The sequence below is a fragment of the Camelus ferus genome, chromosome 29 (assembly GCF_009834535.1).
Source record: "Camelus ferus isolate YT-003-E chromosome 29, BCGSAC_Cfer_1.0, whole genome shotgun sequence".
NCBI classification, from domain to species: Eukaryota; Metazoa; Chordata; class Mammalia; order Artiodactyla; family Camelidae; genus Camelus; species Camelus ferus.
In genome coordinates this window covers 3,324,913-3,347,239 of record NC_045724.1, presented here as the reverse complement: position 1 = coordinate 3,347,239, position 22,327 = coordinate 3,324,913, and the positions used below count along the sequence as shown (strand labels likewise).

General features: G+C 36.5%; 1 protein-coding gene across 1 annotated transcript in view; it reads left to right on the top strand.

Moving 5' to 3' along the window:
• Positions 1 to 22,327, top strand: part of CNBD1 (cyclic nucleotide binding domain containing 1) — a 230,433-nt gene that overhangs the window by 4,458 nt on the left and 203,648 nt on the right. The window contains exons 2-4 of the mRNA XM_032469909.1: positions 11,510 to 11,576; positions 16,887 to 16,899; positions 21,590 to 21,693. Coding sequence (XP_032325800.1) covers positions 11,510 to 11,576; positions 16,887 to 16,899; positions 21,590 to 21,693 — 184 coding nt within the window. The remainder of the gene's footprint in view (positions 1 to 11,509; positions 11,577 to 16,886; positions 16,900 to 21,589; positions 21,694 to 22,327) is intronic.

The following is a 22,327-nucleotide window of genomic DNA, read 5'->3' as shown; positions in this document are numbered from 1 at the left end:
TATTGCTTGAGTAGACTGTTCTAGGAGAACAGTTTTGAGATGTATGTCAGATAATGTTTTGCCTATATTTTCTTCAAGGAGGTTTATTGTATCTTGTCTTATGTTTAAGTCTTTGATCCATTTTGAGTTGATTTTTGTGTATGGTGTAAGGGAGTGTTCTAGCTTCATTGCTTTACATGCTGCTGTCCAGTTTTCCTAACACCATTTGCTGAAGAGACTGTCTTTATTCCATTGTATATTCTTGCCTCCTTTGTCGAAGATTAGTTGACCAAAAGTTTGTGGGTTCATTTCTGGGCTCTCTATTCTGTTCCATTGGCCCATATGTCTGTTTTTGTACCAATACCATGCTGTCTTGATGACTGTAGCTCTATAGTATTGTCTAAAGTCTGGGAGAGTTATTCCTCCAGCCTCTTTCTTTCTCTTCAGTAATGCTTTGGCAATTCTAGGTCTTTGATGGTTCCATATAAATTTTATTATGATTTGTTCTAGTTGTGTGAAATATGTCCTGGGTAATTTGATAGGGATTGCATTCAATCTGTAGATTGCGTTGGGCAATGTGACCATTTTAACAATGTTGATTCTTCCAATCCAGGAGCATGGGATATCTTTCCATTTTTTAAAGTCTTCTTTGATTTCCTTCATCGATGGTTTATAGTTTTTTGTGTATAATTCACTCACCTCCTTGGTTAGATTTATTCCTAGGTATTCTATTACTTTAGGTGCTATTTTAAAGGGGATTTTTTTCTTTACTTTCTTTTTCTGTTGATTCATCATTAGTGTAAATAAATGCAACTGATTTTTGAACGTTAATCTTGTAACCTGCTACCTTGCTGAATTCTTCAATCAGCTCTAGTAGTTTTTGTGTGGACCTTTTAGGGTTTTCTATATATAGTAACATGTCATTGGCATATAGTGACACTATTACTTCTTCTTTTCCAATGTGGATCCCTTTTATTTTTCTCTCTTGCCTGATTGCTGTGGCTAGGACTTCCCAGGCTATGTTGAATAGGAGTGGTGATAGTGGGCATCCTTGTCTTGTCCCAGATTTTAGTGGGAAGCTTTTGAGTTTTTCACCATTGAATACTATGCTGGCTGTAGGTTTGTAATATGTAGCTTTTATGATGTTGAGATATGTTCCCTCTATACCCACTTTGGTGAGAGTTTTTATCATAAATGGGTGTTGAATTTTATCAAATGCTTTTTCTGCATCTATTGAGATGATCATGTGGTTTTTGTCCTTTCTCTTGTTGATGTGATGTATTACATTGATTGATTTGTGTATGATGAACCACCCTTGTGTCCCTGGGATGAATCCCACTTGGTCATGATGTATAATCTTTTTTATGTGTTGTTGGATTCTATTTGCTAATATTTTGGTGAGGATTTTGGCATCTATTTTCATCAGTGATATTGGCCTATAATTCTCTTTTTTTGGTAGTGTCTTTGTCTGGTTTTGGTATCAGGGTGATGGTGGCTTCATAGAATGAGTTTGGGAGTATTCCTTCCTTTTCAATCATCTGGAAGAGTTTGAGAAGGACTGGTATGAGTTCTTCTTTGTATGTTTAGTAGAATTCCCCAGTGAAGCCGTGTGGTCCTGGACTTTTATTTGTAGGGAGGTTTTTTATTGCTATTTCAATTTCATTCCTAGTGGTCGGTTTGTTCAAGTGATCAGTTTCTTCTTGATTCAGTCTTGGTGGACAGTATGCTTTCAGAAACTTGTCCATCTCCTCTAGGTTATCCAGTTTGGTTCCATATAGTTTTTCATAATATTCTCGTATGATATTCTGTATTTCTATTTTATTTGTTGTAATTTCTCCATTTTCCTTTCTTATTTAGCTAATTTGTGCTCTTTCTTTTTTCTTTGTGAGTTTGGCCAGAGGTTTGTCGATTTTATTTTTCAAAAAAACCAGATTTTGGTTTGATTGATTTTTTTCTATGGTTTTCTTTTTTTTTTAAATCTCTATTTTATTTATTTCCTCCCTGATCTTTATAATTTCCTTCCTTCTGCTACCTTTTGGGGTTTTTTGTTCTTCTTTTTCTAGTTTTTTTATTTGGTGGGTTAAATTGTTTATTTGAGTTTGTTCTTCTTTTTTGAGGAAGGCCTGTATCACTATAAACTTCCCTCTTAGCACTGCCTTTCCTGTGTCCCATAAATTTTGTGTGGTTGTGCTTTCATTTTCATTTGTCTCAGGTATTTTTTAATTTCAGCTTTGATTTCCTCATTGACCCATTGGTTTTTTAAGAACATATTGTTTAATCTCCATGCTTTCCTTTTTTTCTCCTTTGTTTCTCTGTTGTTGATTTCTTGTTTCATGGCATTGTGGTCAGTAAAGATGGTTGAGATAATTTCTATCTTCTTTAAAGTGTTGAGGTTTCTTTTGTGCCCAAGTAAATGATCAATTCTAGAAAATGTTCCATGTGCACTTGAAAGAATGTATATCCTATTTTTGGGGGTGTAATGCTCTGAAAATATCCACCAAATCTAATTTTTCTATTGTATTATTTAGTTTCTCTGTTGCCTTATTTATTTTCTGTCTGGAAGATCTGTCTAGTGATGTTAATGCAGTATTAAAATCTCCAATTATGAATGTATTCCCATCAATATCCCCCTTTATCTCTGTTAGTAATTGTTCTATGTACTTAGGTGCTCCTATATTGGGTGCATATATATTAACGAGTGTAATATCCTCATCTTGTATCACTCCTTTAATCATAAATTTGTGTAGTTTTAAGCCAGTCAGTTGGTGGTAATTTGTTATAGCAGCAACCGGAAACTCACACACGGTCTGACTTACAGTTAGGGATAGTGAGGCTTAGGTTCCATACGAAAGTTCACATAGTTGCCAAGTGGTAGAGACTCTTAATAGTATCGTCTATGCGATGAATTTACTCATAAAAATAACAGCAAAGTCAGCGGCACTCTGGTTTCCTCCTGACCCATGACCCTGAAATTCCCTGCACGTTTTACCAGTTAAATGATGGTTGTGCATTTCTTGCATTTTGCTATTTTAGCTACTTAGACACTCTTGATTTAAGGCAGAGAACATATCACACATCTTCAAACACCCTTCCAGTGCTGTCTCCTTAACTCTGAAATTCAGACTCACAAATTCTCCAAGTGGTTAAACTTCTTGGAGTCACGTACATATTTTTCCCTTTGAAACTTTCAAGTTTTCTCCTTCTCCAGTCTCTTTGACTTGTGTCTCAGGATTCTTCACAGCACGCTAACGCTAGGAGAGAGATGATTGTTCTCAAAAGCAAAAAAAAAAAAAAAAAAAAAGTCGTGCCACATTTTTATTCTGGATGAGAATTGTTTTAAAACCTGACAGTTAGCAATGCTTGCAGGAGTTTCACCACCTACGTGAAACTGCATCTGGCTTCGGTACACACATGACCTGTTTGTTATTAGAAGCTGATTTCCTGAAGAGATAAAAGGAAGAAAAATGTCTTAATTTTTTTTTTTTTTTTGAGACTGGAAGCTGTCCTTTAGCATTTGTCTGGAGGAAGCCCCTTTTACATTTATGATTAGGAGTGTTAACTAGCTAGCTACCTTTGTTTGGGTCAATAAGCTATACCTTTACTTTATTCATGCTTATTAAGTTTAGCCTTCTGAGAAAGGACAATTTCAAAAATGTGCTTTTCGCCTTGACCACTGGTTTATCTAGCAGAAAGAATTTTTGTGCTTGACAAAAGGTTTTTGTGTTTTTGTTTTCCCAATAACAAAAGGCTTTCGGGGTCACAAGATATTTGTAGTTATATTTTGTTTGTTCCAACATATAAGAATGTAGAACAACAGCAAAAAAAAAACGTTGAAGAGAAAACTAGAGACACTTCAAGGCATTTAGAAACATGATGGTACTCCTAAGTGCATGTTTTCCTTTGCTCTCTCTCTCTCTCTTTTTTTTTTTTCTTCCATTTTATGGCATATATTTACAGAAAACCTTAAAAAAAAAATGGTGTCATCATTCCTAACACTTCAAGGGCATTTCCTGTAATTGGAGTGTTCTCAGTTCTTCAGCAGCTAAAGATGAAAGGAATTTCAAGATACATATTTGTCTGGAAAGGTAAATATTGCTCCATTTAAAAATTTTACACCATTCAAACCCTAGGAGTGCAAGTAAGAAGAAGGGGAGGTTGGCAGTGGAGAAGCGGACTATGTAATGTGTAAAGAAAGCAAGGTTGAGAAACAGAGCTGAAAGAGATGAGGATGAATATTCCAAGAAAGAATAGAAGATGGAAAATGTGGTTGAATGCTTGTGTATGTCTCAGTGTTTGTATAATGAATAATGGTCCCAATGGAAAATACCATCAGATAATTTAGGAAAAGAAATATTGAAAAATTATTTTCTCAACTTTATTCTTCAGTGTAAAGTCACTTTTTTTCTTTTCTGTTTTTAATCCCAAAGGAGAAAAGGTGGATATTTTATTGAAAAAGTAGTGTTTCTATTTTTTTCTTACTACTGTTACAACCATCTCAGTGGACCTTCAGTCAGAAAATCTTGAAGGGCCTTTAGAAGTTAAATTATGGCAACTTAAACTTGAGCTTGCTTAATCATGACTGGGGTGTTCAGGCCGGAAACCCTAAATTGCAATGCATTGCAAATCAGGTCTCCTGACTAGAGGTCACACGAGGTCACCCCTTGGTCTCAGTCTGTCTCAGAAGTACTTCCTGCATCAGTCCCCCGTTATCAGTACTTCAGCCATCAGGAGCGTCCATCACCTCGGACTGGGCTGATCTCTGGTCTTCCTTCCAACATATATTATGAAGCAGATTTCCTTTCTGATGCAATGATTAAAAAGGGAATTTGATCATATTAACTCTGCTTAAAAGTCGTCGGGGTCTTACTCTCCTCCAAACATTAGATTACAATCTGTTTCCCTCAATCTAGCATTTAAACTTTTCACAGTTTGGCTAAAATCTGTTTCACATCCCAGTCTTTACACTTCTATTAATAGAACGCTCCCCTACAGCTAAAATGCGTGGATGGATGTTTTTAAAACCCATCTGCAATACTGCTCAGGGGGACAAAAGGAATTCCTAGGTCCACCTAAGTAAATAATCCGACTGCCATATTTGGCACCTGTGCTCAGAAGGACATAGGACAGAATTCCCGTCTTCCAGAAGGACAGCATCAGGAATTTCCCTTTTGTGGAAGCAGTTCTCACAACAGCCTAGCCAGCAGCCCACAGAGTCCTCTTTGGCCCCTCAGGTGGAGTTCAGGTTCAAGGCAAACAGAGTCACAAAGAGCAGGTGGAAAAATAGCCCTGGCTTAAAAGCATCATTCCTGGCAGGAGCCAACATCTCCTGTGAAAATTCCATAGGCACCGTTTCCTGCGTGGAACCTCTCACTGACAAGGGTCGTGTGCTGAGGGAAGCCCAATTCAGTGGCTCTCCATTAGATCATCCCTAGTTTCTCCTGGTCCTGATGCAACTCACCAATCAGGGATCATTGTTCTCTAAGCAGTGTTGCCTAGCAACTAGCTGACAAGCTCTCTCTGGTCTCCAGGGAATGGAGCTGGAGAGTTCTCATGCTGACAGATAGTTACTCCTTGAGGGACACCATCACACTCCTCACCATACTCTCTCGCCTTAGCTCGTGTTTCCTCTTGGGGTGCCCTCCTTTCTTGCTCTGTTTATTTCTACCTTCCCAGTTCTTCAAAGACTCAATGACTTTATGCTCCGCAAAGACTCTCCTGTCCTCTGCAGTTTAAAGTAATTTTTCCATTATCTCTGAAGTCCTTCAGCACTTTTCCTACACCCTTTCTATTCTTATCACCTTTAACTCACATTAGATATTCCATTTACTTGTGCCTTAGGGTTATGGTTCTGATTAGATGAGTATCTGGAGACAAGTGATCATCATTCACATGTCTTTGTTTCTCCAGAGCCTAACATTCAGGTGGTTAGTAAATGGACAGAAGAATGAGAACAAATCTCACAGTTTTTTTTTTTTTTGCATTTTGGTGACTGGTTCTGTTATAAAAATTATTACATAAATAACGTATGCCTTAGGCACAAGAGAATATTGAAGATTTGATTTTTTCCTCCCAACCCACACTCCTAATCCTCAGAAGAGACGATCATATTTTTTTCATGAAATTTTCTATGTATATTCTTGTATGTACAGATACTCATTTTAGTGGCTATATTATATTTCACTGTTTGAATACACCAGAATGCTACCAATGGATGTTTAAGTTACGGTGTCTCTTCTTCAAGTCCATACTTCTGTATTCTGCTTTATGAGTTTGGGGCAAACGAGTTTTTCCCAGGCAGCCAGCTGGCTTCCTACTAGGATTTTCTAATAGCAGGTTTTAGAGAAGGCTGGAAGGCAAGGAAAAGTTAAGGAAAGTGTTTATTGTTTTGAATTCAATTCTGGTTTGAGTCTCCTTGTGAGTGTCTCTCCAGCAGCAGCAGCAATTAATTCCATTTGCAGTTTCCCCAACATTCCCAGAAATAGCCCCGTTGCACCCCCCAAAAAAATCCTATGCTAGCTGCCTGTGCCTTGTCCTTAGCGGTGTGAGTTTCAGCTTTTATAAGCCATTGCTCCAAGCTTCTAAGTTTTACCAATTAAACCTCTTTCCTTTGTTTCAACAGCAAAAATAGTGGTGGTAAATGCTCCCTGCATGATGTTAGGTGTTCCCCTTTTGTCTCTTCAGTCCTCTAATTCCTAACAGTTCTTTGTGTCAGTTTTGTTTCCATTAAAATTACTGGTGTGGTTTCTGTTTCCTGGCTACTAGATCCTAACTAACATGCTGGAAATTTTTTTCTACTTTGTTTTGCTGTTAAAAATCAAATAAATATCCTGTACATACCTTTTTCCAGTTGGTAAGTAAGTGTATCAATAAAACTACTGGGCTGAATGATGCGTGCTTTTAAAATTTTGACAATTACTGACAAGTTGTCTTCCAAAGAGGTTGTACTAATTTCTAGTCCTACTATAAGTATATATAAACTTTTTTTCACAAAGTTTATACTAATATCATGTATTGTAAAACAAATGTTATGCCAGTAAATTAGTTGAAAACAGTTTTGATCAATCTTTAAGTTTGCTTTTCTTAGAGTGAGATTTAGAATCTTTTCATATGTTTGTGACCATTTGTATTTATAGCCCTTGTCCATTCACTGAGGTTTATTTTTCCTTTTATTTGAAAGAACTCTTTGTTTATAAAAGAAATTAGCCCTTTGGCATGAACTTTACATTTTTCTCAGTTTGCATTTTTCTTTTGTCTTTGTGACTTTTGTGTCCTACAAAGGTTTTCGAATGGTTGTGTAGTTTTTGTCCTTTGTCACCAGTTCTTGCTTAGAATGTCATTCTCCATACCAAGAATTAAACATAATTCCTCCATGCTTTCTTTTAGTATCGTTTTATTTTTCAATATTAAGCTTGTTAAATAGTTGGTGCATCTGGAATTTATTTTGAATACATTTACTTTGAATAGTGATGTAAGATTACAACTTAATATTTTTCCAAGTGACCAACCAACTGTTCTAATGCCATTTGTTAAGTAATTCTCATTTTCCTACTAATTTAAAATGACATTTTTTGTGATTTTTTTGACTATGTAAATGTGTATCCTAAATTTTTGTATGTATTCTAAATCTATTTCTGGAATATATCATTTACTTTTTACACTTATCTCTTGTTTTCTATGCATTTGTGTTGAACTGTTGTAATTTTTGAAGCATTGTATTTCAATATCTGGTGAGAGTCACCTTTACTGATTACTCTTTTTAAAAAGACATCTGCTGGCTATTCTCTCATTTTTATTTTTCCACGTGAAATTTTGAACTATTTGGGCTTTTTCAACAAATAAATATTTTGATGTTTTAATTGGAAAAATGTGCTAAATTTAAAATTAATTTGTGGAGAATTGACATCTTTATGACATGGAATCTTCCTACTCAGGAACTGGTCTCTTTTTTCAAACTTTCTACTTCCAAGTTACACAAGTGTCCTTTTATGACACTCAGTAAAATGTATTCCTGAGCATTTTGTCTTTTTCCCTTGCTATTATGAATACCTTTTTTTTTCTCATATTTTCTAATGATAAAAGTCATCATATGAGAAATATATGGAATTTTAAAAAGTAAAGTTAAAAATTTTGAAACCATCGTATTACAGAATGTAAAATGTAAAGACTTTTTTTTTAAAGAATTTTGAAATTTTTTTGACACTCCATCATTCTTAAATATTTTAGTATGTGTTTCTTAAAAACAAGGACATTCGCTTACGACATAATCACAATACACTCATCAAAATCAGGATCTTAACAGAGATAAATTACTGTCATCTAATCCTGAGACCCCTTTCAAACTTAGCCACTTGTTCTGATAATGTTAAGTAGAAGGATTCGATTTAAAATCTCATGTTGTATTTCACTGTCTTGTCTCTTTGGTCTCCTTTAGTCTGGAACAGTTTCTAAGCCTTCCGTGCCTTTCATGACCTTGATGCTGGGAGATTACAAACCAGTTATTTAGTGAAATATGCTTCAGTTTGGTTTGTCTGATGTTTCTTTACGATTAGATGCAAGCTAGAGATCTTTGGCAGAAATGTCATAGAAGTGATTCTGTGTTCTTCCATTTTATCAAGTGGCACATAATTTCACTTTAATCATTTGATTAAGGTGGTGCACGGAGAGCTTCTCTGCTGCAAATTTGCTCTTACGGTTCTTAAGGGGAACTTTTGTATTTAATAAGTATTTTGTAAAAAAGCATTTTGAAGGTATGTAAATATTCCATTTCTCATTAAATATGTAATCAATCCATCAATATAAATTTATGATTTCCTACTTTATTCAAAGAGTTTTAATGACTTACTATCATTATATATTTTCATGCCCCAATTGTTTAATTGTTCACAGTCTGGCCACTGGGAGCAGCTTCAAGATGGTTTAAGCATTTCCTTGCTTTCTGGAGCAATAAGATTTTTCAGGCTTATCTTGCACTTTTCCCGATCTGAACCCTGGGACCAGCCATTTTCCCAAAGAGCCCTAGTTCATTTTAAGGAATTGTATTTTAAAATCAGGATCTGGGCGCAGTGTGTGTTCATTGATGTTAGAATGTCAGAGCTCTCAGTGGACAGATCTATGGAATAACATTTTACATTTATGTTTGTTCGCTCATCAGTTTATATCTATTGAAAACCTCAGGTTTACAACAGTTTGTCCGAGTCCAGTGCAACTACAGGGCTCATTCTGGACTTCTCTCTTTCTTTATTGTAACTCTCTTTTTTTTCACGTGAGAAATCTTGCTCCTACCTGCTGTAATACCTTTGATCGGTTCCCCTGTATGTAGCCGATCTCTCATGCTACTGGCCCTTTAATCCCACTACGGTCCCTCGCTGGGCACTGGCATGTCCCCTCCTCCTCCTCCCTCACACCATTGCTCCCCTCACCCGTCTTGGGCTCTGATTCTCTGCACGGGCCCACCCCGCACAGGGATGCCCACCACACCTGGGGCTTGTCCATGGCCACACCCCACCTCTCACCCAATACCTATGGCTGACATGGATGTCTGCCTTCCTCCCCGATCCGGGTGCTTTTAGGACTCATTTATTCAGAGAAGGGGACAAGCAATTGAATAGTAAGTTACTTTCATAATCAACTGCTTCAGTCAATACCCTAATGGATTTCCAGTCTATGAAATTCTGTTTTCTACTTACATAATTATAATATTATCTTTTATTCTCTCTTTTCCCTCATTTTTATAAAGTGTGTATTTTTTTTTATTATTATTTTTTGAGTAGGGGAGGTCAATAGGTTTCTTTCTTTCTTTCTTTCTTTCTTTCTTTCTTTCTTTCTTTCTTTCTTTCTTTCTTTCTTTCTTTCTTTCTTTCTTTCTTTCTTTCTTTCTTTCTTTCTTTCTTTCTTTCTTTCTTTCTTTCTATGGAGGAACCGGGGATCAAACCCAGGACCTCACACATGCTCAGCAGGCTCTCTATCACTGAGCTACACCCTCCCCACATAACTTATGTATTTCTTTTACAAATTGTGTTGTTAGTTACTTCCAGAAGTGTGTAACCCTAGGGGTACTTGTATCATGTTCCTGAATTTATGCCATTGCTTCTAGGGTTTTAACATTACACCTGAGGTCTTTTGGTTTGGTATAGTCATCAAGTTAAGAAAATAAGCTTTTTTTTCTACTTAAATTATTTAAAACAATATTGAATACTTTTTGTATAATATTTGTCCTCTATCTTCCCACCACAATAACCTGACTCAAAAAAATGTGATATGTGCGGGGTCCTTGTTCAGCTTTACATTACAGGTATATGATGGGTTTGGGGTTCCTCTTAATCTGTCCTAGTTTCAAGAACACCCCTTTCCAGGTAAGATTTCATTGGCTGTGTCCTTCAGGGCTATACCACCTTCCGCTGGAGAAGTCTGCTTATTTCCTCAAACAAGAGAAGTAAGTGCATCCAGGCCTCTTTTAAGTTTATTGAAATCACACCATTTGGCTGATATTCTTCAGAATGAGTGGTAAAGAAATATGCTAAATCCTCAGTTTTAACAAAGATTAAAAACATTTCTTCTTTTTATACTTTGTTACTTAGTGGGCTCTTTGCCCTGGTAAACAGGTTTTTACTGCCAAAAATGACAACCAGATCTTCAGTCTCACATAGAAGGGAGGTAAAGTCATTAAAGTGTAATACCTTCCATGGATCAGAGAGTGTCTGGCTTGTTTGCTGTCTGTCCGTTTGTTTTTATAAGTTTTTGGTGAATATTCTTTACCATCATCTTTAAACACAACTTTATATTGTTTATATTCACTTTATATTCACTTTCCTGCCTTCATTATTTTTTCCTTGATTTATTTTCCTGGCATACAACTGACCCTTGCCTGACATATTAGAGCCATGTTCTTATTTATTCATTATAATTTAACAGACAATATTTATTTAAATTCAAGCACTGTGATGAGTTCTAGTGTTTCACGTATGAATAGGAAATGGCTCCTACCCTCAGGGGATAATGATAAAGTGAAAGAAACATTAGGTATAAATGAAAAATTCATAAAGAAGGATAATGCTTGCTTCAGTGCAACTATTTTTAGGTTTTAATGCGACAACTTTTTTAAGGGAAGAGAAGTTAAATGTCACAGATAGGTTAACTTCTGAGGCGGATCTAAATGGATAGATCCTTTTTTTTTTCCTTTAAGTTGAGAAAGAACCAAAGAGAATAATATCTTGAAAGGACAAGATACATTCACAGAGGAGTCAGAAACTTCATCATTGAAAGATGGGGGGCAAGGAATTAAATAAACAAACAAATATGCCAGACCAGATCTGACATCAATTAAAACCATTACATTCTTCTCTGGTTTCAATCACCCTACTCAATTCTGCTTGTGTATCGAACAAAAACTGTTAATAGCTTACTTCCATAGTCACTGAATTCTTTTACTATGATGAATGTTTGCAATTAAACTCTATTTACAAACTTTGCCAATAAGATTAGAGAAAATTATTCACATTTTTAATTGATTTTTTTTTTTTTAATTTCGCAGGCTTGAAAATGTCTAAGCTTATTGACTACGGGCAGTTGAATGCATTATGTCACAGGAGAGGACTGCAGTTCAGGTACGTTATTGTGCACTTCTTTTCCTGTCATTCAAATGTCTACGAATATGTTTGTTTCATGGGTAAAGTACAGGAATAAACCATTGTTGACTCTCAGAGGTGCCGGATTCACCTCACAGGGAAAAACATTTGAAAACCTGGAGGTTATTTCTCCACACTGAAGGGGCAGAGGTATATGTCATATTTTAAGGAAACAATTTAGTGGGAAGCAAACTTAACTCATCCTTAGTACTGTCTAGTACTCAAAAAGCAGTCACAAGGGGGAAAAGCTTTAAATGGTTGAAAACACAAATCTTGAGTGAAATAGTACTTGAGCAGTCCATAGGAGATGCCTAGTTGAAATATACTGGAGCCAAAGAACGGAGGAACATCATGGTTCAAGGCTCAGGATTCCTAAGATATGTGACACTTGAAGGTATAATTTTAAAAAATCTGTTTTCTTGCCAAAGTCTTTTCCCAAGTTGGGTTTTTGAAATTCTGAAACTGGTTTCTTCTCCAGCCATCAGTGTCCATCTGTCCTCGGGACCTTGCCTCATCTTCAGACACATCCTCTTAAACACTTCAAATGATTTCTATATTTTCGTTGATTTTTCCCTCCATTCCTTCTTCCTCAGAGGAAGGGAGGGAGATATGCTTAAAAAACATTCCTTAGATTTCTCCAAAGAATACTTTTTTCCTTTGCACTCCTGCCTCCTCACTCCCAGCACCCTCTGGCACAGGACAAAGCATGAGGTGTATGCACTCTGGAGTTGGGTCACCTGCTTTGAATCCTGACTCAGCCATTTCCAAGCTATGAGGTCTTGGACTGGTTACTTAATTTCTTTTTGGCTCAGTTTTCTCATTTGTACATCCATTTCAAAGACTTATAAGGACAATTAAATGAACTAATATATGTAAACAGTGTCTGACACATAGGAAGAACTTCCTTAAACAGTTTATTATTATTCAGAAAAGCTCACCCAAGTTTTTAGCTATTGAACTTATTCGCTGGTCCCTTTTCCAACGCATAAGAAGCTAGTTAAGTCTTTTGCAGCAGAACACCTTCTTTCTAGCTGGGACATTTTTTTTTTAAATGTATTTCTAGATCCCCCACCCTACCCCCTGCTTTGGGGAAATCATAAGAGAGATGAAGTCACCTAGATCTGGGTATGGCAAAGAATCCATTCTGCATAGATTTTCTCAGCCTTCATCTTCCTGGTTTGAAAAATTCTTCCCAGGCAGTGTTTCCTCATCAGACAATCATTTGGTCCAGGCTCAGTCTGGCTGTCCTGCTTGAATTCCCTCTATTAAGTCTCACATTTGCTCTGCCTTCTCTGAGACACTAACTCCCCTGAATTTTTTGGCTGCTTTCTTCTGAGGCAGTGGCACACACCAGGGAGCTGGAAGGGGCCACATTTCAGGGGAAATGTGCATAGGTTTTGGGTCATTATTTTAGACAAAAAATAATAAGATTGCAAATACAAAATTAGATGTAAAAATGAGTACTTATTTAGAATGAGAAAATAAAATTATGGCAAATTAATGAGGGCTTGGTAATTCAGGCTCTTTTCCTGCCCTGAGATTTCTTTAGGCAATCAATCAGAAATGCACACACAGACATTGTTTAAGTCTTTCACCATTACAAAGCTTTCAGTTGATTTCAACAAATCAGGAAGAGATTTAAGGAAAATATGCTCCTCCATATTTATTCTTTATGTATTCCATGTTAAAAGTGGCCAATAAAATGTACTGTTCATCTATAATAAATATAGAAATGCTGAGAATTAAATGACTCAAGGGTTGACATTTTTTTGGTACATGAAGCCTACCAAGAGTCTTAGCTTTGAAGCTAAAACACACACACACACACACACACACACACACACACACATACACTAATGACCTGGAAGGAGGAAGAACTATTCAAAGAAGATGTACATGTTACCAAGGGTCTTAGTTTGCATACTAATACATGTATATGTATATATACGTATATATGTATATGCACATATACATATATGCACATCTTCTTTGGAGTGTTGTTCCTTGTCCCAGGTCTTTCCTTTGGCCAAGGGTAGGAAGATGGAGGGGAGGCTGCTACTCTCTAGCGTTTCCCATATGCCTCTACCACAGGCTCAAACCCAGCTGTTAAATCTGCTCCTGTCCCTTCTCTGGGCACATGTGAGCCCTTCTCACTAAGTCAAGCCCCACTGTTGTGCTGGCTGCTGCCCGTATGAATGTGGTCTCAGTCAGCTGGCATCTGTCTGATGTTTCTTCTATCAGAGTAAGTACAGTAGATTGACATATTATTCTGTTTTTTTTTTTTTTTTGTAATCACAAATCAAAGACAAACTGAATAACACAGGATAAATGATGTCACTTTGGATTCCTAAATTCTTGGATCTATGACTTTTCATCTCTAGCAGGCTACACATTCCATGAGGGCAGGGGATTTGTTCTGTCTTACTACTTTCGATCCCTAGATATTCAGTGTAGAGTTCAATGTTTTGAGCTGAATTATATTCTGATGTTCAATAGAAATAAATATCTACTTACTGCTTTAACAAGCATTATGGGTTTTCTACTTGTGTTGGCTGTGGGGATAGATATATATGTATAATGCAATTTAAAAGATTTTATTTTCTAGATAGCTAATAATTTTTAAACATACTTTTTAAAACAAAGAGTAGCTTCTGTTGGTTTGACATTTCAATTTTCTTCCTGGGCTGTATGCTTTAGAGATAAACTTAAATACGCTTTGAAGACTTTTTGTTTGTTTGTCAAAGTACTCTGTGACTTGATCAGCCAGCTCTTATGTTCTAAAATTCAATTTACTTAGTAAAAAACCGTAATATGGTTTAAAAGGAAATTTATGTTCTCCTAAGTTTTAGATAGAAAAAAAAATGAGTCTACGTCTTTACAACTGCTTTTTTCCTATCTGGCCAAGTACTTTTTTGTAACTTCATAGAAAACCTTTAAACATGTCTAAATGTGGAAATATAAAAGGCAAATACAGTTATGATGCAAATGCATTTGTCTGTTTGTATGAAAATTCTGCTTGTTAAGCAATTAGATCTGTGACTGGGATATAGCAAAAGCTCAACATTTATTAGTGATTAATATTACAAATATGTCACCACTTATACTCAAGTGCAGATGTAGTTATGTAGATTCTGTATTTTTATATTTTCGGAGACTAAAACTCACAAACAGGTTTTGGCCCAAAGTTTATTTCTAAGCTGACTATCTAGCATCCAGCATTTTCCCATAGACACAACACTGCAGAATTAGAGGACTGAGGAAGAGAAAGTTGACCTAGAAATCACCTAATGGGAACTCCTTAACTGACAGATGATTAAATGTGCCCAATTTTGCCAAAATGTATCTTCAAATTATATACTTTTATGATAAAAAATTTAAATAGCATTGTTTAAATGATAGTAATGAATTAAAAAAAATTGAGTAATTTTTTTTCCTCATTGTTTCAGGTTAAGGTAAAGTACATCAAATTATGAGTATTAGAGGTTGATACAGACAGTTATGATGGCTTTCAGGAGGCTTCTGGACAAAGTTAAGATTTTTCAAGTCTATTGATAATGGCTAGCTCTTTGTTGTAATTATTTTTATTTCAAAATATATTATCTTTTTTTTTTCTTAATGAGGGTGTTTGGCTAGTTCTGCTGTCTTATCAGACATGGATTTCTTTTACAAAAAATTGAAGATATGAAGAAATAGGTGATTTTTATTTTAAGGAAAATAAAGTTTAGAAGATGAAGGGGGGACAAGAAGAGCTTTAAAAAGATGGTTTATGTACACATAAAAGAAATTAACCGAACTGTGATCCCACCAGCATCACTTGGTCTGGAATAAAGTCAATTTTTATTTTGAACAGTCTCCATCGGTGGCTACCAGTTGGCACTGTCAATCCAGAACTGCTTTGTCTTCTGTGGTGCCAGAAAATGTGGGCAGAGACTGACGGAATCTTGCTTTTATTTGATAGTTGTGAACAAGTTGGAGGCTTGTGATTCAAGGTGTGCACATTAATGTTATTTTACCTGAAGTTCATGCTTCTGTATCGAGTTGTCTAGACCAGCATTCTCTGCCTGAGGCAGTGCCTCCCCTTGGGAAGGGGGCATTGGGAAGCACACATTTGTGGGCTCACAGTGACTGGGAAGTAACACTTACACTAAGTGGGTGGGGGTGGGCATTGTAAACAGTTAACACTGTGCAGTAAAGTCCTGTACGCTGCTCCATCCAGAAAACCAATAGCCCTCTCTGCTATTGTGATTCATAGTAAGAAATAAATATTTGGTCTTGGTCCCCATTTCTGGCAGTGTTCCTAGAACCCTTGGAATTTTCTAAGTGATGAGAGTGATAAAGATGCCTTTGTTACGTTAATGAGGTGCCTTTGGACCCCACCCAAGCATCCAAGTTTCCAGGAGGACCTACTGTGTGACCCTCTTGAACTCTGGGTCAAAAATTTAACCAATCATGCTTATGTAATGAAGCCTCTGTCAAAACTCAGAAGGACAGGGTTCGAGGAGCTTCTGGGCTGGTGAACATGTGAGGATGCTGAGACAGAGATGCTTGGAGAGGGGATGGAAGCTCTGTGCCCATTCGCACACACCTTATCCTACGAATCTCTTCTATCTAGATGGTCATCTGTATCCTTTGTAATCCTTTTACATAATCCTTTGTGTCTTTTTATAATAAACTGGTAAACATAAGTAAGTAAACTATTTTCCTGAATTCTCTGAGCCCCTCTAGCAAATCACACCTGAGGAGGGGGTGATGGGAATCTATGTACACTTTGATAGTTTTTTGATGCTATTTCTTCGATCCATTTAAGTTACCAGATTTTAATATCATTTCGTTGCTCAAGACTATCCAATGACTTTTCACTGTATAGGAGATAAAGTCAAATACACTTAGATATCAAGCAGTCACCTCAGACTTTACAAATCTAGAACAGAACTGTTGATTTTTTTGTTCTTTTTACTTATTAACATCCTGCACCCACATATTAATGAATATGTGCAACTGTACAAATTCCAGTTGGCCAAGCCCCAAACCGTGGAGTCATCAAAGCCTGCTGCCTTCCTCTTTTGTACCTCATATCTTACCTGAGAGAGATCCTGATAGCTCTACCTTCAAAATATATCCAGAATATAGTGATTGCTCACCACCACTGCTAATAGCATCCTGGTCCAGAGCACCAGTGTTCTCTCTCACCTAGATTATTGCAGTAGCTTCGTGACTCGTCTTCTTACTCCATTCCTGACCCCTTTACCCCTTACCCCCTTACCTCTCTGGTTGGCTTAGCAGTCAGAGGAATCTGGTTAAAATACATGCCAGAACATGTCAGAACATCATTTGCTCAGAATCTTCTAATGGCTTTCATATCACTCAAGGTGAAAGCTAAGTTCTTCACCGTGGTCTGCAAGGTCACACACGATCTCATCCCAGTGCATCTCTGACCACTGCCTCTATACAAGACCCTCTTGCTTATTTTGCTCCAGCCACGGTGGTCTCCACGTTCTGTCCCTGACACACCCAGTGTGCTCCTGCCTCACACTTGTACTTTCTGTCTGGAATGCTCTTTTTTCTCCTCTCCTTTCTCCTCCACTTCCCTTGGATCTCTGCGTTTTGAGATCAGCCTATATGAAGTAGATACTCTTAGCACTTCTTTCCCCCTGGTGGTAGCTTGCATTTCTTAATAGTATATCTGACATGTAGTTACAAATTTAATCTGATTGTTTCCCCTCTCTAGATTGGAAACTTCTTGAGGACAAGACTTGTTTTATCTGCAGATGTATCCCCAGTGATTAGAACGGTACCTGACACATTGTTGATGCAAATTAAATATTTGTTGAATAAATCTCCTCTGCCTGGCATTTAAAGTCCGCTACAATATGGAAATATCCATATATTCATGTTACTACTTGCTGACATCAATATTACTCCTGGGCAAATATGCCCTAAAATCCCAACCTTTATTTATGCTTCTTTATCCTGATATGCTTGTTAATCTCTTCTATACCTACCTTAATTTTATTTATCCTTCAAGGTCCGGCTTGTCTCCCATCAAACTTCATAGGATTTTATTCTCCTATACATCTGTTCCAAAGTCTGTAGGTGGGGAGTCTGAAGGAGTGCGTCCCAGCCCTTGTACGATCATGAAGTGCAATCGAGCTTCTTGGAAGATCAGTTAAACTCAGGGCTCAATCTGCTCATTTGCAAAAGGAAGGACATAAATTTGATTTGACACAAAAAAAACCTTTTAGTCTTATTACTATATAAAGCTGAAGCTATATTTTTAAACACACTTTTATCTTAGTGAATGGCAAAATTATCTACCCAGCTGTCCAAGCCAGAAACTGGAAAATCATAGAATCTCCTCTTTCCTCTGTCTTAAATACACATTTGATAAGTCAATTGTAATCACATTACTTACAAGAGCTTCTATAATGGGATGGTTTCTACATCTCCAGTCTTGTCTCCCACTGACTCTTCCCCTCCTCCTATGACAGGACGTACAGTTTCTTGATTACACCTGCTCCGTGTTACTGAGCATACTTCTGCTCATACTGTTTTTTTTCCTATCTGAAGTACCATTCTTCCACTTATCCCATCCCCTACCAGTAAATAGATGAACTAATTTTCATATTCAATCTGAAATCTCCTTCTCCAAGAAGAGCTTTCTGATACTTCTTCCCCTGATACAATTCACTTCTCCGTTTCTACCCTACTCTGCATTTTCTATCCGAGCACTTGATAATTTCCTATGTATTTGTTTAGTCTCTTTCTCTCCATTTTGATATAGGTAAGTCCTTGAAGGCTGAATTCATTAGATTAGAGTAACTGCCTATGTGATGTAACAATAAGATTAAAAAATACATGCTTTCAATGAAAGGTTTTTCATCCTTACTCTGTAGTCTGAAGGTGGCACTCTGGCTGTGTGTAGAATCCTACCCCATGAAATCATTCAGGGACATGTGTCAGCCTCATCTTGGTGTTTTGATGTGGTGTTTGTCATTTCCTTCTCAGTGCAGGTGAAGAGGGCCATTGCTACACGTGGGTTTCACTCCACAGAAAGGAAACACATGAAGCCAAGGAAAGCAATTTACTAAATGACAAAGGAGGAAGAATTTCTACAATCACTTCTTATATTCCGTTGGCAAGAACTTTCTCTTAGGCTGAATCCAGTTGAAAGTGGGGATGGGAAATACAGTCGTTAGCTGGGCAACCATGTATTTGGGAAGAAGTGGACAGTGAATTTTGGTGGGGTCAGCTACTAGGCTGCCAGCCTAAACAGAAATCCAATCTTGTTCATCCTTCTATTACTGGAGCCTAGGATACCCTGGAGTTCAATAAATGTTTTCAATTAACAAGGGAATAAATATTTTGTGATTCTTTTTTCTATTTTTTACCTCCTTATTTCTCTATGAAGCATTTGGGAATTTCTACTAATGTATTTTCAAGTTTATTAATTCCTTATTCAGCTATCTCTAATCTTTAACCCATTCATTAAGGGTTTTTTTTTTTATTGTTTTATTATTGAAGTATAGTCAATTTACAATGTTGTGTCAATTTCTGGTGTACAGTATAATGTTTCAGTCATATATATACATATATATTCCTTTTTGTATTCTTTTTATTATAGGTTACTACAAGATATTGAATACAGTTCCCTATGCTGTACAGTAGAAACCTGTTGTTTAGTTAGTATAGTAGTTTAATAGTAGTTAGTATCTGAAAATCTCGAACTCCCAATTTATCCCTTCCCACTTGCCTTTCCCCCCGGTAACCATAAGTTTGTTCTCTGTGTCTGTGAGTCTGTTTCTGTTTTGTAAATAAATTAATTAGTGTCTTTTTTTTTATTTCACATGTAAGTAATATCACATGCTATTTTTCTTTCTGGCTTACTTCACTTAGAGTGATGATCTCCAGATCTATTTATGCTCCAGCAAATGACATTATTTTATTCTTTTTTTTATGGATGAGGAGTTTTTAATTTTAGAAATTATAATTTTTATTTTGAAGAGTTCTACTGAGTTCTTTTTTTTTCAAATCTACCTGGTCATTCCCAATAGTCCTTCGCTGTTGATCATTATTGTGATTCCATCTTTTATTTCTATAAATATTTTGTGCATATGTTAGTTAGACAAGTGGGTAGTTAGGTAGTTAGACAATTTATTTATTAATAGATATGCCTGCTGCCACCCTGAGATGTTCTCTATAATAAAGCACATGGTTTTTAAAAATTGTTGGTAAGTATGTTTGCTAATCTGCAAAATCCTAATGCATAAGACATTTCATAATTGCTTAGTTTCCACTGAAAATTATGGCTTTCAAGGGTTAAAATTACATGCAATTAAAAAAGGATAAAAGTTTTCTTAAAATATTAATCTGCTTATGATAACAAATTGTGTGTGTCTGCCTTTAAGTGATTTTTATCTGATTTTGAAACCATTGTCACTTTGATTGAATGCTTATTGTTTCTCAGTGATTTGTGATTTTATTTGACCAAGTGTTTTAAAACTTTTTGAGAAACTTCCCAAATATCAAATTGTAGAAAAGTTATTTTGACCCATCCTAACTTTGGGATGCTTCAGAGGGCCCCTGAAACATTCTAAAAAATCATATTAAACTAATTAGGTTCATTTGACATGTTAAATTACATGGGAAGTATTGTCAACTAAACAATAAATCTTCTTAGGTTATATTGTATGGGAAAGTGTTATTGATACAGATAATTAAAAATTATATAAAATTTGTAAAAATTTGGTATGTAAAAAATGTTACCAGTCATAATTCTGGTTATTGTAACCAGGCTTTTTTTTTTTTTTAATCAATCACAGTGTAACCAGGTATTTAACCATTCTTTAGTCTTTTATCATTCATAAACAGTTATAGTTTTACTCTCATGCCTTTGAAAAATGCTTTCACTTTAGAAAGGTTTATAAAAAGGGACTTTTGACAAGTACAGGTTTCTGGTAACTTTTAAGTAATACTGATGAACTGGTAAAAAAAAAATGTTTAAATTCTGATAAAAACTCTGACTACATAAAACTATTAGCAAAAATGATTATTTACATGGGACCGAGGAAACTGATAAGTGGTTATAATTTTGGTTTTGTCTAAAATATTACTGGCTTTTAATCTGTGTTTTTCCAGATGTAAAGAAACCCTTTTCAAGCTAATTATGACTTATAGCAATTTGGTAAACTATACTTTTGTAAGCAAAATTAAAGGATTTATCTTTTTTCTCTAACTGATCCCTCCAGAGACCTGAAAAATCTTAGGTTCCCAATAGCTTTATAATTCACCTAAATCTGTAAAACGTGGCCCTTCTGGCCTTGAGAGACCTCTTTGGAGATTCAGTCTGTCTCCTTCTGAGAAATTCCAATACAGTGAATTAAAAACAAAAATAAAACCTATATGATCAATTAGTCTTGGTTTTGGCTACATTTGATAACCAATGTGCTGCTTTTGTAGGCAGCAGCCACTGTTTCCCTCACTATGCTCAGACACTTGAGTGCAAGCCCCCTTTGTCCCTCACAGCTGGTCACTGTCCCCAGCCTCTGCTCCCACCTGGTCCTGGAGCCATACCACATGTCAGGCAGGACCCGTGTGGACCCTCAGTGTGTGCTGGGAGGTGAGGGGCGGTGGAGCAGATCCCGGCTGCTGCCCACGTGATCCTGAGTCAATGGCTGCCTCTGCCTCCCGTGATGGGCAGGTTTTCCCCACTTGTGGCCTCCTCGGATCCAGTGCTGCACTGTGACATGGAGTGAGCAGGGCTGGCGTGCTCACTTGACTGGGGCCGGGGTGAATGCCAAGGCAGTCACAGGAAACAGCCACTAAAGCATAAAGTGTTTGTTTCATATTTTTGTCATTTGCTTCTTAAGCTAAGTAGTATGGAATTAGGTTGTATGTATTAAGTTGAAAATCTTTCCCTTGGAAACTATTTTCTTATGATGCTTATAATTTAATTTCTCTCCCCCTCCCCCCACTTTTTTTAAAGCCAGAGGAACATCTTATCAGCTCACAACATGTTTATAAAGGAATATCCTAAAATATTTCTAAAGAAAAAAACCAAACTACCTAAACTTTTCGAAGAGGAGGGGAAAAGGTAATGATACCTTCTTTTAAAGGCAAGGTTGACACGTGCATGTCTGTGTGTGTGCGTGGAAGAACAGTGCTTCTCAAATGTTGGAAGTGTCAGATAGGTCCCCAGTGCTCCATGCTAGGGACCGTCCAAGGAAATGGAGATTGGCAGGGAAGGTTGAATTCATACGCTGATTTTGGAAGAATTTTAATTATGTGGTATGATAGTTGGGAAAAATAAATATGTGTAGCTCCCTGAGTTTTACTGATAAAATAAACAACTAACATTTTATAATAAACAAGGCATTTGATATAATTTAGTATTCATGTCTCACAGTAAAAGTAAAATCATGCAGGTTAAAACCTGTACTGTGCGCAGTACTGTGACTGATAAGAAATCCTGAAGGTTGGGAGATTTAACACCTCAAAGTTTAAAACTGTGTGTGTTTAAAAAACCATACAATTAAAAGACAGATCAGAGATGGGGAAAAATATTTGTAGCACATACAGTACAGAAAGTGTTAACTATCCATGACATATAAAGTGAATAAGAAAAACCCTTGAGCAAGGAATGTAAGTGACCAGTCAGCAGAAGAAGAGAAACAGATGGGGAAAAATCATGAAAAGGTAGGTTATCAAAGCCTTGAGACGCCTCTTCT